At 47.9% G+C, this 14,273-nt stretch overlaps 1 protein-coding gene across 1 annotated transcript in view; it reads left to right on the plus strand.

Annotated features, from left to right (window-relative positions):
• LOC130476417 (alpha-2-macroglobulin-like) overlaps positions 1-14,273 on the plus strand; it is a 73,135-nt gene that overhangs the window by 27,419 nt on the left and 31,443 nt on the right. The window contains exons 11-18 of the mRNA XM_056848354.1: positions 1,556-1,717; positions 2,685-2,906; positions 4,715-4,778; positions 5,989-6,131; positions 7,713-7,862; positions 8,958-9,125; positions 11,659-11,743; positions 12,554-12,713. Of these exons, the coding sequence (XP_056704332.1) occupies positions 1,556-1,717; positions 2,685-2,906; positions 4,715-4,778; positions 5,989-6,131; positions 7,713-7,862; positions 8,958-9,125; positions 11,659-11,743; positions 12,554-12,713 (1,154 nt within the window). The remainder of the gene's footprint in view (positions 1-1,555; positions 1,718-2,684; positions 2,907-4,714; positions 4,779-5,988; positions 6,132-7,712; positions 7,863-8,957; positions 9,126-11,658; positions 11,744-12,553; positions 12,714-14,273) is intronic.

The following is a 14,273-nucleotide window of genomic DNA, read 5'->3' on the forward strand; positions in this document are numbered from 1 at the left end:
AAGTGTAAGGATGTGTCCCTGGCCACCAAGATCAGGTTAATTCATGCCATCCTATTCCCTATTACTATGTATGGGTTTGAGAGCTGGACACTGAAGAAAGCTGATAGGGAGAAAGTAGATTCCTTTGAAATGTGGTGTTGGAGGAGAGTGTTACGGATACCGTGGACCACCAAAAAAACAAATCAGTGGGTTATAGATCAAATCAAGCCTGAACTGACCCTAGAAGCTCAAATGACTCAACTGAGGCTATTGTATTTTGGTCACACTATGAGAAGACAAGAGTCACTGGAAAAGACAGTCATGCTAGGAAAAGTTGAGGGCAGCAGGAAAAGAGGAAGGCCCAAAAAGAGATGGATGGACTCAATAAAGGAAGCCACAGCCCTCCATTTGCAAGATCTGAGCAAGGCTGTCAAAGATAGGACATTTTGGAGGATGTTGATTCATAGGGTCGCCATGCGTCGGACACGACTTGACAGCACTTAACACACACACACACAAGCCCCTACAGCAGTGTTACCAGGACACAGTTGGCTAAAACCTGAGGAGCTCTGTCCAACCTTTGGGGACTGGCTGTGGCTCAGTGGTAGAGCGTCAGCTTAACATGCAGAAGGTCCCAGCATATCCCCCATTGAAAGGGTCAGTTGATGTGAAAGACCTCCTCCTGAGACCCTGGAGAGCAGCTGCCAGTCACAGCAGGCGATGAGTGACCTTGAGAGACCCATGGTCTGGCTCTGTAGAAGGCTGCTTCACATATTCCAGAACCAATGGGGTTGAAATTAAATCAAAAGAGTCTCCATCTAGTCATTAGGAAGAACTTTCTAACAGAGCGGTTCCTCAGTGGAACAGGCTTCCTCGGGAGGTGGTGAGCTCTCCTTCCCTGGAGGTTTTTAAGTAGAGGCTAGATTGCCATCTGTCAGCAATGCTGGTTCTATGACCCTAGGCAGTTCATGAGAGGGAGGGCATGAGAGGGAGGGCATCTTGGCCATCTTCTGGGCATGGAGTAGGGGTCACTGGGGTGTGTGGGGGGAGGGGTAGAGAGCCAGCGTGGTGTAGTGGTTAAGAGCAGTGGTTTAGAATGGTGGAGTCTGATCTGGAGAACCGGGTTTGATTCCCCGCTCCTCCACATGAGCGGCGGAGGCTAATCTGGTGAACTGGATTTGTTTCCCCACTTCTACATATGCAGCCAGCTGGGTAACCATGGGCTAGTCACACACTCTCAGCCCCACCTACCTCATAGAGTGTCTGTTGCGGGGAGGGGAAGGGAAGGGGATTGTGAGCCGGTTTGATTCTGTCTTAAGTGGTAGAGAAAGTCGGCATATAAAAAACCAACTTGTACTTCTTAGTTGTGAATTCCCTGCGTTCTGCAGGGGGTTGGACTAGATTATTCTGGTGGTCCCTTCCAACTCTATGATTCTATGTTCCTGTGGCTCAAAATCCCACTGCATCCCTTGGGGGTGCCAGTCTGTACCACCACTCACCTGTCCCCACCATTGCCCTGTCAGCCCCATCTAACAAATACCATCACAACCTTATTCATATGGCTTTGCATGTTTAGGTGAAGCTAGTGGATGGCACCAATATGCCAATCGCCAACGAAACGATCCAGATCCAGATTGGTGAGCTTGCCTACAGTACTAACTACACAACTGACAACCAAGGGATAGCCCAGTTTTCCATCAGCACTGACAACTTCACCGTTAGTAGTTTTAATATACAGGTGAGTCTTCCTTTTCCATATTTATGATATTCAACCATGCATTGAAATGACTACTGCTGAAAGTTAAATGAGAAAGTGCCAAAGCAGGACTGCAGCTGAACATCAGGAAGACAGAAGTAATGATTACAGGAGAATTACACAACTTTAAGGTTGACAATGAGGAAATTGAAATTGTTCGAGACTTTCTACTCCTTGGCTCCACCATCAACCCAAAGGGAGACTGCAGCCAAGAAATCAGGAGGAGGTTGAGGCTGGGAAGGGCAGCCATGAAGGAGCTAGAAAAGATTCTGAAGTGTAAGGATGTGACACTGGCCACCAAGATTAGATTAATTTATGCCATCGTATTCCCTATTACTATGTATGGGTGTGAAAGCTGGACAATGAAGAAAGCGGATAGGAAGAAAGTAGATTCCTTTGAAATGTGGTGTTGGAGGAGAGTGTTACGGATACCGTGGACAGCCAAAAAAACAAATCAGTGGGTTCTAAATGAAATAAAGCCTGAACTGACCCTAGAAGCTATAATGACTAAACTGAGGCTGTCATATTTCGGTCACATTCCCCACTGAAGTCCCTCCCCTTCCCAAACCCTGCCCTCCTTAGGGTCCACCCCCCAACATCTCTTTGGAGGTCTTTAAGCAGAGGCTGGATGGCCATCTGTCAGGAGTGCTTTGATTGTGGGATCCTGCATGGCAGGGGGTTGGACTGGATGGCCCTTGTGGTCTCTTCCAACCTTGTGATGTTGTGATCTCCTGGTATTTTCCAACCCAGAGCTGGCAACCCTATGCTTGAAGTTGGCTGATTAACTACAGTTCAGCTCCATTCAGATGACACCCCTGGTTTAATTAAACCATCTATTTGGAATGTCCTTGTTGTGGCAGAAAGACGGTCCAAAATGTTAGCAATGAAATAATGAAATAATGTCAAAATGAAGTAATGTTTCCTAATCTCTGGGCCCTTTTTCCATTAGGCGCTGTATAAATCGCAAGAATACTGTTATGCCAGGAACTGGGTCTCCACCTCTCATCAAAGCGCCTTTCACAGAGCATCTCTCCTGTACTCACCCAGTGGAAGCTACCTCCATATCGAGTCTGTTGACGGGACCTTAAGCTGCGAGCACACTCAGCCGCTCAAAATACATTACATCTTGAAGCTGGACAATGTACCAGAGAAGATTGACTTTTATTATTTGGTGAGTCTGAGTGACTTTAACTTCCGTGGCCAACACTGTGAAGGAACTTCTGGAAACAGTCCGTAGCTCCGTGGCAGAGAAGGTCCCAGGCCCTTCTCACAAGAGTCCATTTCTGAAGTACAGACAGGACTGGGGGAGACCTCTGAGTGACAGACCTGGAGAGCTGCTTCCAGTAGGCACAGAAAATATTGGACTAGCTGGATCAGGGGTCTGTAGGGTTGCCGGACCCCCGGCAGGGGTGGGGGACCCCCTGCCCTGCCTCTCGTTTCCTTCCGCTCCTCGGAGTGGCTGTGGGAGGAAAAAAAAGGGTTGTCGGCTTGACAGTGTGATGTCACTTCTGGGGAAAACCTGGAAGTGACGCCAGCCCTCTCTAGGAATCACCAGAAACTCTATGGTTTTACCATAGAGGTCTCTGGGTATTCCTAGAGAGGGGAGATGTCACTTTGAGGTTTTCCCAGAAGTGATATCATGCCGTTGCTAACAACTGCCTTGCTGTGTCCTCACTTCCGGCCTGGCAACTCTAATGATGTGACTCATGGCCAAGGTCAGCTGTGATGGCAGCAGGCAACCTCCCTTGCTGGATCCTGTGATCCCCTTGCTCCGGTGTAAAGCAGAAGGAGTGGGCAGGTGTCTGGTGTTAACGTCAAAAATGGTCTAGCAAGTGGAGGAAGCAGAACTGGCCCCCATGGAGATAGATTACGATGGGTAGCCTTGTTAGTCTGTCAATAGCAGTAGAAAAGAGCAATAGTCAAGACGCGACTGGACTCTTGCTCTTTCCTAGAACTGGCTCCGTTTGGGAGAAAGGTTGGCTAGAAGTAGCATAAGCAAGCCATCAAATGCTCTCCTCTTATTATAATAGGTGCTTTGGAACACAGGCAGGATGGTGCTGCTGCAGTCATCTTGTTTGTGGGCTTCCTAGAGGCACCTGGTTGGCCACTGAACAGACTGAGGGACTTGATGGGCCTTGGTCTGATCCAGAATGGCCTTTCTTAAGTTCTTATGTTAACCTGGGGGGGGGGGCGGTCATCTCAGATCTTTCCCAAGAAAATGGAAACAAGTCTCTATCAGACTGTAAAAGACAAATGGTCTGTGCCTCTATTTGGACTTAGGCTAGGGTTGCCAACCTCCAGGTATTAGCTGGAGATCTGCTGCTATTACAACTGATCTCCAGCCGATAGAGATCAGTTCACCTGGAGAAAATGGCCTCTTTGGCCATTGAACTCTATGGCATTGAAGTCCCTCCCTTCTCCAAACCCCGCACTCCTCAGGCTCCGCCCAAAAAAACTCCCGCCGGTGGCGAAGAGGGACCTGGCAACCCTAACGTAGGCCACCTATGGAGGGGAGACCCTGGAGAGCCTGCCAGTCTGAGTAGACAATACTGACTTGGATGGACCAAGGGTCTGATTCAGTATACAGCAGCTTCATGTGTTCATGTGATGCAACCCGTGACTTTTTTTTTATCTTCCCAGCCTGATAGGTCATGGATATTTGGCAAAGGAAGGGAAAGGGATAAAAGCCCCCTGGATTATTTTATTTATTTGTTCGTTTGTTTATTGCATTCCCCCACCCCTCCCAGACCTGAAGGTCAGGCTCAGAGCGGCTTACAGAAACCAAAATACAATAAAAAACAATAAAACTTTTAAAAATACAGATCCAGAATAGGAATCATGAGTTTCAGTTTATTATGTAGTATCTGGAACCTCCTGGTTCCTTAAGGGCAGTACTCCCTCGCATATCGACTGGTATGAGCAGACGTTACCCTCTGATATTACTGTTTCCACTGCCCGTGTTTTCATCTTTCAATGCAGGTGATGGCTAAGGGGGGCATTGTGCAATCTGGGATTCATGTGGAGCCCATGGATCACGGACAAGGTAAATGCTTCCCACGCTCTTCTGTTTCTTCCCCTTGGGACCTATGAGGGGTTGATAGGGTTGCCAGGTCCCTCTTCGCCACCGGTGGGAGGTTTTTGAGGCGGAGCCTGAGGAGGATGGGGTTTGGCGAGGGGAGGGACTTCAATGCCATAGAGTCCACCTTCCAAAATGGCCATTTTCTCCAGGGGAACTGACCTCTGTCTGCTAGAGATCAGTTGAAATAACAACTACCCGGAGGCTGGCAATAGCAACTATCTTCTGCTACTACCTGGAGGTTGGCAACCTAGCAGTTGGCCATGTGCCATCAGGGGCCCTCCCCGTTCAACATCCTCAGCTAGTACTTCCTTGACTGGAATGGGGAGAAAATCCTCTGGGAGCATTGGATGCGCCCAGTGGTGGTGAGAGATCTCCCGCCATTACAACAGATCTCCAGGCGATAGAGATCAGTTCCCCTGGAGAAAATGGCCACATTGGCCATTGGACTCTACTGCGTGGAAGTCTCTCCCCTCTCCAAACCCCTCCTTAGGTTCCACCCCCAAAATTTCCAGGTATTTCCCAACCCAGATCTGGCAACCCTAGTGAGCAGGTATAGAAGGGTAGGAAGCAGGCATGGCATGGGGATGGTGGGTTGGTAGGGTTGCCAGGTCCCTCTTCGCCACTAGCGGGAGGTTTTTGGGGCAGAGCCTGAGGAGGGTGGGGTTTGGGTAGGGAATTCAATTCCATAGAGTCCAGTGGCAAAGCGGCCATTTTTTCCAGGGGAACTGAGCTCTATCGACTGGAGATCAGTTATAATAGCAGGAGATCTGCAGCTGATATCTGGAGGTTGGCGACCCTATGGGTTGCTGGCAGTGGGCCTAGGGTTGCCAGCACCGGGTTGGGAAATGCCTGGATATTTTGGAGCAGAGCCTGAGGAGGGTGGGGTTTGGAGAGGGGAGGGACTTCAATGTCATAGAGTCCAATTGCCAAAGCTGCCATTATCTCCAGGGAAACTGATCTCTATCGGCTGGAGATCAGTGGTATTAGTGGGAGGTTTCTAGCCATCACCTGGAGGTTGGCAACCCTAAGTGGGCCCCGACCAAAAGCCCGGGGGCCTGGAAACTGCCCCACCTCAGGGTCTGCGGACTCCAGCCGTGCAGCCAAAAGGACTATATTGGAAGGAGTGTCCTATAACACCTCTGTGCATGTGTGTGATTTGTGTTTAATCTTCTAGCCAAAGGGGTGGCTCTTCTGGATCTCTCTGTGGACGCCCACGCTGCTCCCTTGGCACGCTTCTTTGTATACATCATTCTGCCCAGCGGAGATGTTGTTGCTGACTCATTCGAATTCCCTGTGGAAAACTGCTTTTCAAATAAGGTAAATGAAGGCGGCCCAAACACATGCCGGCCTTCGCACACACCCCAAACGGCTGCTTCCTTCACTACAGATTTTGTGCAAGAGAGTGAAGGATGGGTAAGGTTGCTGGGCCAAGCCTGATAACCAATGGGAGGAATGGGGGCGAGGACATGGAGGGGCACGTGACATAGGGTTGCCAAGTGCCCAGTGGCGGCGGGTAAAATCCTGCCAATCCACCGAGCTGCCCACCAATCAGCTAAGGGCCGACGGGCAACGCATGCACACACGCGCAACGCTCCTACATCACTTCCGGGTTTACTGGACGCTCTAACCATAGAGTTTCAGCAGAGATTGAAGGTTATTAGTGGAATTTTGCAGGATCTGGAGTTTAGTGGCATCTCATGCCCTGGTATGGGCAGGCTGAGATCCTAAGAACCCTTTCCTGGGAACAAACCCCAGTGGATAAAATTGGACTTTCTTCTGAGTGACTTGAAAATGCACACCAATTTTCATTATGATACCTCTGCCGCTAAGGCTTTGCAAAGCAGTATGCATTTTTTCCTCCCTGCTTAATTTGCCAGAGTCAAACAGGATTTGGGCTTCGAATGGAAAATTATGTTGTAAATATCCACACCGTACTTCTCTGTGATCTCTTAATTGTTACGTCAAAGGTGGCGTTGCAGTGTTTTACATGTTTCCGACCCTCTTGTCTTTTTTTTTTTTTTTTAATTTTATTTGTATAACTGAAGGGGTACAGGAAAAAAAGGGGAGGGATAATACGTTATAAGTGTAAAACAATACAGTGTTAAAAAAAGACAAAAAAAAGAAAAACAAATAAGCTCAGTTGTATATTATGAGATATTTTCTTACAGTAAAGAAGTTGTTACAAAGTGTCATTCATTATTCTATTTATATTGATATTCTATTGTATGAAGGTCTAAAATTTACTTGACAGTTGTTTAAAACAAGTTAGATAATACAAAACCAACGTATTTCATTCAGTTAGCCAAGATTCATGTAGGTATAGAATGACACCCACTTATCGTCAAATTGTTCTGTGGATTCACTAGATTTTAAGTTTCTCGAAAGTCATCTTAGCCATACTAGCATATTCCAATAGTTTTTCTTTCCAATCTTCAATTTCGGGAATGTTTCCGACCCTCTTGTTGACATGGGGTTTTGCACTTGATATGTCGACTGGCGCCCTGAATGTGAACACCAGTGTTCATTACTCCAAGGAACATGTCATAGTACAATAATTAGCTTTTCCTTCTCTTTTTAAAGAGAGATAGGGTGGGGGAGGATCATTAGCTGGCATTCAAGTGTGAAATGGATAATGGTATCCTGAACAGGGGTAACAAATTCCATTCTGGTACGAATTGAATTGCAAACAAAAAGCTGAAGAGCTGAATCAAACTAAGAGGCCTCTTTTCATTCAGCAAACTAGTTTCTTAGCAGAACACAGTTTTATAGGTAGGGCTGGTGAACTACTGGATAGTTGTCCAGCTGGGAGGGAGAGCCCGAGCATAGAATACCAATTCCAGGATAGTTTATTTTATGCTGCGGTGTGTTCGAATGTCTGAGGATCTTTTATGCTTGCAGGTGAAATTGGCCTTTTCGGCCGCTGAAGGGCTCCCAGGGGGCAACACGCACCTCCATGTCACAGCCGCCAGAGACTCCCTTTGCGCCATCCGTGCTGTTGATAAGAGCGTCTTTCTTTTGAAGCCCGAAGCGGAGCTCTCCCCTCAAACCGTGAGTCCAAGCCACGCCTGAGGCTGTACACCGACCCCCATTCCCCACAACAATTTTTCCCATACATCACATGAAGTGATGGTATCGCTTTACTCTGCACTGGTTAGACCTCACCTAGAGTATTTCGTTCAGTTTTGGGCACCGCAGTTTAAGAAGGATGTAGACAAGCTGGAACGGGTCCAGAGGAGGACAACAAAAATGGTGAGGGGTCTGGAGACCAAGTCCTATGAGGAAAGGTTGAAGGAGCTGGGTATGTTTAGCCTGAATAGGGGAAGACTGAGAGGCCTGGATGCAAGTGCCTGCTTAAATAGGTCTAGGGTGAACCAGCTGTTGCCTGTTCCTCTGTCTCAGCATCCCCTGCCTGGTGGAGCTCATTAGCCTCATCACAGTCAGCAGGAAGTGCTCTTCTCGGGGCTCATCCTACAATTGTGTAGTATTGCTCTGAGCCTTTGGCACCTCTGCTCCAGCGGCTTTTGGGGGCTCTCTGGTGACACTGCCTGCAGCTGGCCCTCTGACACATGTACGTCCCCTACGCTGGGCGGCTGTAGTCCTGGGAAAGCCTCATCTGTCTGTGACTGTTCAGCCTGCTGCTGTTCCTCTCTTACACTGCCGGCTTCTTCAGGGTCCTCCTCGTCTGAGGAAGCCTCAGCAGGCTGCCCCATGACAGAGTGGTCTAGCATGGCACACCTCTCTGGCCGGTGGCCTCCAGGGAGTGGTGATGTGGCTGCTGCTCAGGGACACAGTCCACGATGTCTTGGCCGTTCTCTGCTCACTTCTTATTGGTTTTTGACACTGGCCTGGAAATGGCTAGAAAGCAGTAGGAATGGTCCCATCCCAATTGGCGGCTGTCATTCTTATCCAGAGCCCAACATGGTCGCTAGCAAGGTCTAATGGGCATGATGACTACCAGCACATTAATGTTTTATGGCTAGGGTTGTCAGGTGGGTGATTTCGGTGGGCAATTGCCCAACAATCCACCGGGCTGCTGGGGAGCGGGGGATTGCACTTGCGCATGGCTGCATGCATGTTCACCTCCTGCCGAGGAAGAAACTGGCAATCCTATTTATGTCGTACTGAATTGTCCTTTGGTTTCAGGTTTACGATTTGCTTCCTGTGAAGGACCTCAGCGGATACAACTACCAGGATCATTATTTGGACGAACCAAACGTTGAGCAGTGCGTGCGCCCCAAAAATATTATCGTTGATGGTGTTCACTACATCCCTGTTGCTCGTGATAAAATCGACCCCTATGAAGCCTTCAAAGTGAGTACCAAATAGACACTGAATTTGTGGCTACTGAAATGCCTGCCATTGTGCCCAGAAAGAGAAAATATTCACCGTAGAACCCCTATGGCCAATGATGACAGCGTGGTTGCCAATTATCTTGTTTTGGCAGGCATTCTCCTGCTTTCGCTGTGGCCTCCCTGCCGCATTCTTCTGAGCGTGGAATTCAAAATACAGCACAAGACTATTATTTCCAAATTAAAGGAATCAAACAAAAGCAACTCTTGCTATTAAAGATATATATTGGAAACATGCAACTCTAGAGCAAAGAAATGTATATCACAATTGGTCTGAATCAGACCCCAACTCTTAGCATAAGGCTTTACAGTGCAAAATATAAGCCAAAATGCTCAGTTCTTATTCAGTCCGTATGAATAATTGTGCAAAGTGCATCAGTAAATCACAGCAACAAGATGTGGAGCAATGGAGATCCGGTATAATTCCATTTCGAGTAGACTTTTTCAAGCCTTCAATCTTGCCGTGCACTATTCTGCAAAAAATTACATAGTTCCACAGAATGCCATACATTGTAAAATGCTCATAATAGAATAAATACATAAATAATTAAAATATCATACCAATCAGTGCATGAAGGAGTGTACCTTTCCTGTGTATCTGGACGGCAAAGTAAGACGGCTAATTTAGTGACTGAGTCACGTCATTAAAAAGAGTCTCTGAACAAGCAAACTCATTACCGTATTAACTCTACACATAGCACCATGTCTTTTTTTAAAGTGCCATGTGTGATTATAGTAGGAAGTTACAGAAAACTGGAAAGATCCTTCTGAGTAGCAGGGGGGGCAAATGGGAGAGACAGTGCCACGAGTGTTGTGATGTCACTTCCTGTGACATCACAGCCACACCAAGGTGCTTTAGGAATGCCTCAAATCTCTGTAGCCTTTACCATTGAGATTTGAGGAATACCTAGAGCAGTGGTTCCCAATGTGGGGCACACGCCCCACAGGGCGGCAATTTGATTTTTAAGGGGGGCAATTCGAGAATGAGTTATTCAGTGGGTTTTTTTGCATTTCTTATTGTACTAGGGACCTCGTATACAGTATATAAATATATATTGTGACATACACATTTTTTTAATTAAAATCAGAATGTACACGGCGGTCAGCTGGTGACAATGGAGAGGGGGAAAGCCCGCTAATAATTATAAGTCACGGGCGGGGGGGGGGGGTCAGGATTTTAGAGATGCTTAGGTGGGGCATGGCCAACCACTGACCTAGAGTGTTGAGTTGTGGCCATGATATCACTTCTGGATTTTCACAGGAAGGGATGCTGTTTTTCAAGGGTTCCACCCTTGAAAGCTCCCATTATTTGCGGGAGCTGGGCTGGCAACCCTAGGTGGTTGGGCCACTTAATATCTGTGGTAATGAGGCTTGCACATGAACACACCATTTGGCACAGAACTCCTCTTAGGTCTTTTATGCATGGCTCTTTCACTCGTCATCACCCCTACGACGACTTCGGGACTTTGTTTTGATTATGCATGCCATTTCCGACTGTCCGAGGTCGCCTCGCTCTCCCCCTGCCTTTCCCCCGCGTTTTGCCCGCATTTTCAGAGACCTGTTTTATCTCGAATTTGAAAACGTGGGCAAAATGCAGGGAAACGCAGGGGGAGAGTGAGGCGACCTCTGACGGTCGGAAACGGCACACGTAATCAACACAAAACCCCGAAGTTGTTGGAGGGGTGACGGCGAGGGGTGCATAACAAGGCCATAAAAGGCCATAGTCTGGCTGTTCTTCTAATTTCTAAAGGTAGAGACTCGATTCTGGGAAAGCATGTGAGAGCACAGCTCCCTGGGACATTTTTCCTTCTGCCTGGGTTGAAGGCCAATCCAAAAGTTCTCAGAGGAGGACGGGAGGAAAGGCTGCAGAGGAACGGCTCCACACAGCCCTTCTTAGGCCCATCTTGTGAGGGTGGCCTCCCTGTGATGAAGAGGAGGCCTATCTTCATATGGACACATGTCCACATTCAGTATCAGGGTTGGTGGTGGTGGGGAACAGATTCTGAAATCTTTCCAGGGTGCAGACGTTTCTTCTTTTGACCCAAACAACAGGGCACCACCCAGCGTGGTGTAGTGGTTAAGAGCGGTGGACTCTGACCTGGAGAACTGGGTTTGATTTCCCCACTCCTCCACACGAGTGGCAGAGGCTAATCTGGTGAACTGGATTTGTTTCCCCCGCTCCTACACATGAAGCCAGCTGGGTGACCTTGGGCCAGTCACAGTTCTATTAAGAGCTCTCTCAGCCCCACCTACCTCACAGGGTGTCTGTTGTGGGGAAGGGAAGGTGATTGTAATCCAGTTTGAGTCTCCCTTAAGTGGTAGAGAAAGTCGGCATATAAAAATCTCTTCTTCTTCTTCTTCTTCTTCTTCTTCTTCTTCTTCTTCTTCCTCTTCCTCTTACTTGCTTACCTGCTTCTTTCCGACACGTAGAAGAGGTCGGTTTGTACCCCGACATTTTGAGATGTTTGAAAGTGCCTCTCTTTCTTGTTTTACAGAGCGTCGGCCTTAAAGTTTTTACTAACGTCAGGATCCATCAGCCTACGATCTGTTCTTCGGAATATAGACCCCAGGTTGAATACAGTAAGAACCGCTCTGCCCAGGCAGGCAATGGCAAACCACCCCTGAACGTCTCTTGCCTTGAAAACCCTACGGGGTTGCCATAAGTTGGCTGCGAGTTGACGGCACTTTACACGCACACAAGAACAAAAAGCGGATTGAGGAACAGAGGAGTCTTTCCTCTGTTCTCTACCTCAGCTCCCTCTGCCTTTTATCACTAAAAAACCATCAGAGCTGCCCTGACCACCTCCATGATCCACCGAGCGGCCTCTCCTTTTGCTCTGATGGCCCCTCCTCATCTACTGGGCCAGAGCGTATATAAAAAAGCTTTATTGAAAAACAACTGGAGGTTTGGGAGGAGGACTATCTACGGAGTTATAATTCCTTCTTCTGTGCCTTCGTTTCCATGACATCCCACAAATATTTAATTGGAGAGGAAAATTCAAAGTGAATTTGGGACAACCTCTGAGGAATTTTGACTGTGAATTTTCTCAGAGGAGCTTTGCAGGAGGGGAGGCCTCTAAGGAGTCCCTCCCCTCCCGAAAACCTGCCCTCCTCAGACTCTGCCCCAAAAAACCTCCCGCCGGTGGCGAAGAGGGCCCTGGCAAACCTAATTACAACTGATCTCCAGGCGATAGAAATCAGTCCCCCCGGAGAAAATGGCCGCTTTGGCAATTGGACTCTGGCATTGGAGTCCCTCCCCTCCCCAACTGCGGATCAGGCAGCGAGACGAGGCTTTTCGATGGAAGCCGTTCCTCAGCAAGGGAAGCCATTCCTCAGCATGTGTCTCTGAGCGGCATCTCCATCATACGGTTTCTCCCCTGCTTCTTGCAGGACAGATGTCTGCTCCAAGTGCGATGGCAGGGTCCTACTTAAGTACTAATGAAAGGCCTGGATTGGCATTGGCTGATGGGGCTGAAGAAGCTGAAGAAGCGGCAAAACCCACCAGGAGTTTTTTCCCCGAGACCTGGCTTTGGTTGGAAACGCCAGTCGGGTAAGCAACGGTTTTGGTACTGCGAGGGTGATTAGAAGCTGCACCTCATGCCGCTGGATCAAGCGGTTCCTTTGGGGGGTCCTGAAAAGCCAGAAGCCGCGTTATAATCAGGAAGGGAGGACAGCTGCCGGTCCACACAGTCCAATGGTTAGGGTTGCCAACCTCCAGGGGAGGGACTTTAACGCCATAGAGTCCAATTGCTAGAACTACCATTTTCTCCAGGGGGGCTGATCTCTATCGGCTGGAGATCACTTGTAAATAGCGGGAGATCTCCAGCCACCACCAAAAAGTATCCTTTTGGGGAACCTCTGAAATGGACTGAATATACTAGCCTGGTTAGGCAGAAGGATCAGTCTTCTACCCACAGGGAGTTTAAATTTGGGTTTATAAGATTTAAAAAAAAGAAATACATACCAAGTGAAAAGATTAAGCTTGAGGAACTGATGAAGAACGAAACGGCCGTCTTCCTCACCTGTCTGACTTCTGATGAATATATTGTTGCTAAAGAAGAAGAAAAAATATTGTTAGAATTATTATATACATGGTGGTGTGTTTACTTACCTATATTTAAAACCAGGATTATACACTTACCTGTTTGTATGCACCTACTTGTGAAAAATACATGTGACTTTGTAATTTATGACCTGGTGGTCCCTTCCTACTCTATGATTCCAGGGGGACTAATCTCTGTCTGTCTGTCTATCTGTCTCTCCCGCCCCCCTCCACTCTTAATACTCTGAGCTCCAAAGTTCATGAGTATGCATCACAACATGCCGAAACAAAGCTGGAGCGGCTGAAACCTGCCCAAATCCAAGGTTGTAGCTTCCTCAGAAGAGGAAGAATTCAGGGTTGTGAACTTGCCCAGAAGTGCAAGAACCGGGTGTTTTATTCCTCTTTTCAAACTATTGCTTCCTCAGCCCACATGCAAGAACGATGTGCAGTTTCAAAGTTGATAGACCACAGAGGGTCAATCAGACACTCTCAAATGACAGTGAGAGTGTCTAATTGAACCCCCTGTGGTCTATCAATTTTGAAACTGCACATCAATAGGGTTGCCAACCTCAAGGTACTAGCTATTACAACTGATCTCCAGCCGAAAGAGATCAGTTCCCCTGGAGAAAAATGGCCGCTTTGGCAACTGGACTCCATGGCATTGAAGTCCTTTCCCTCCCCAAACCCCGCCCTCCTCAGGCTCCGCCCCCAAAACCTCCCAACGGTGGCAAAGAGGGACCTGGCAACCCTACGCATCACGCTACAACAGCATCTACAACCTCAGATGTGGGCAGCTCCAGCTTTGTTTCAGCGGGTTGTAATACATACTCATCAACTTTGGAGCTCAGAGGATTGAGAGTGTCGGCTGTCTTCTATTTATGTTAGTAAATTCCTGCAGTTTGAATGTATGAGTAATAATATGTTTTATTGATTCTGAGATACTTCGTTGTTGATGCCATCGTGCTGTTTTGTTTTGTACTATTGAGAGTTTCAGCACAGGTGTCCCATTTTGGTATAAGTTGAGGGAATCAGCATTGCTGACGGGTGGCAGTCTCGGCTCTGCATGTG

This window comes from Euleptes europaea, chromosome 4, assembly GCF_029931775.1.
Source record: "Euleptes europaea isolate rEulEur1 chromosome 4, rEulEur1.hap1, whole genome shotgun sequence".
Classification (NCBI taxonomy): Eukaryota; Metazoa; Chordata; class Lepidosauria; order Squamata; family Sphaerodactylidae; genus Euleptes; species Euleptes europaea.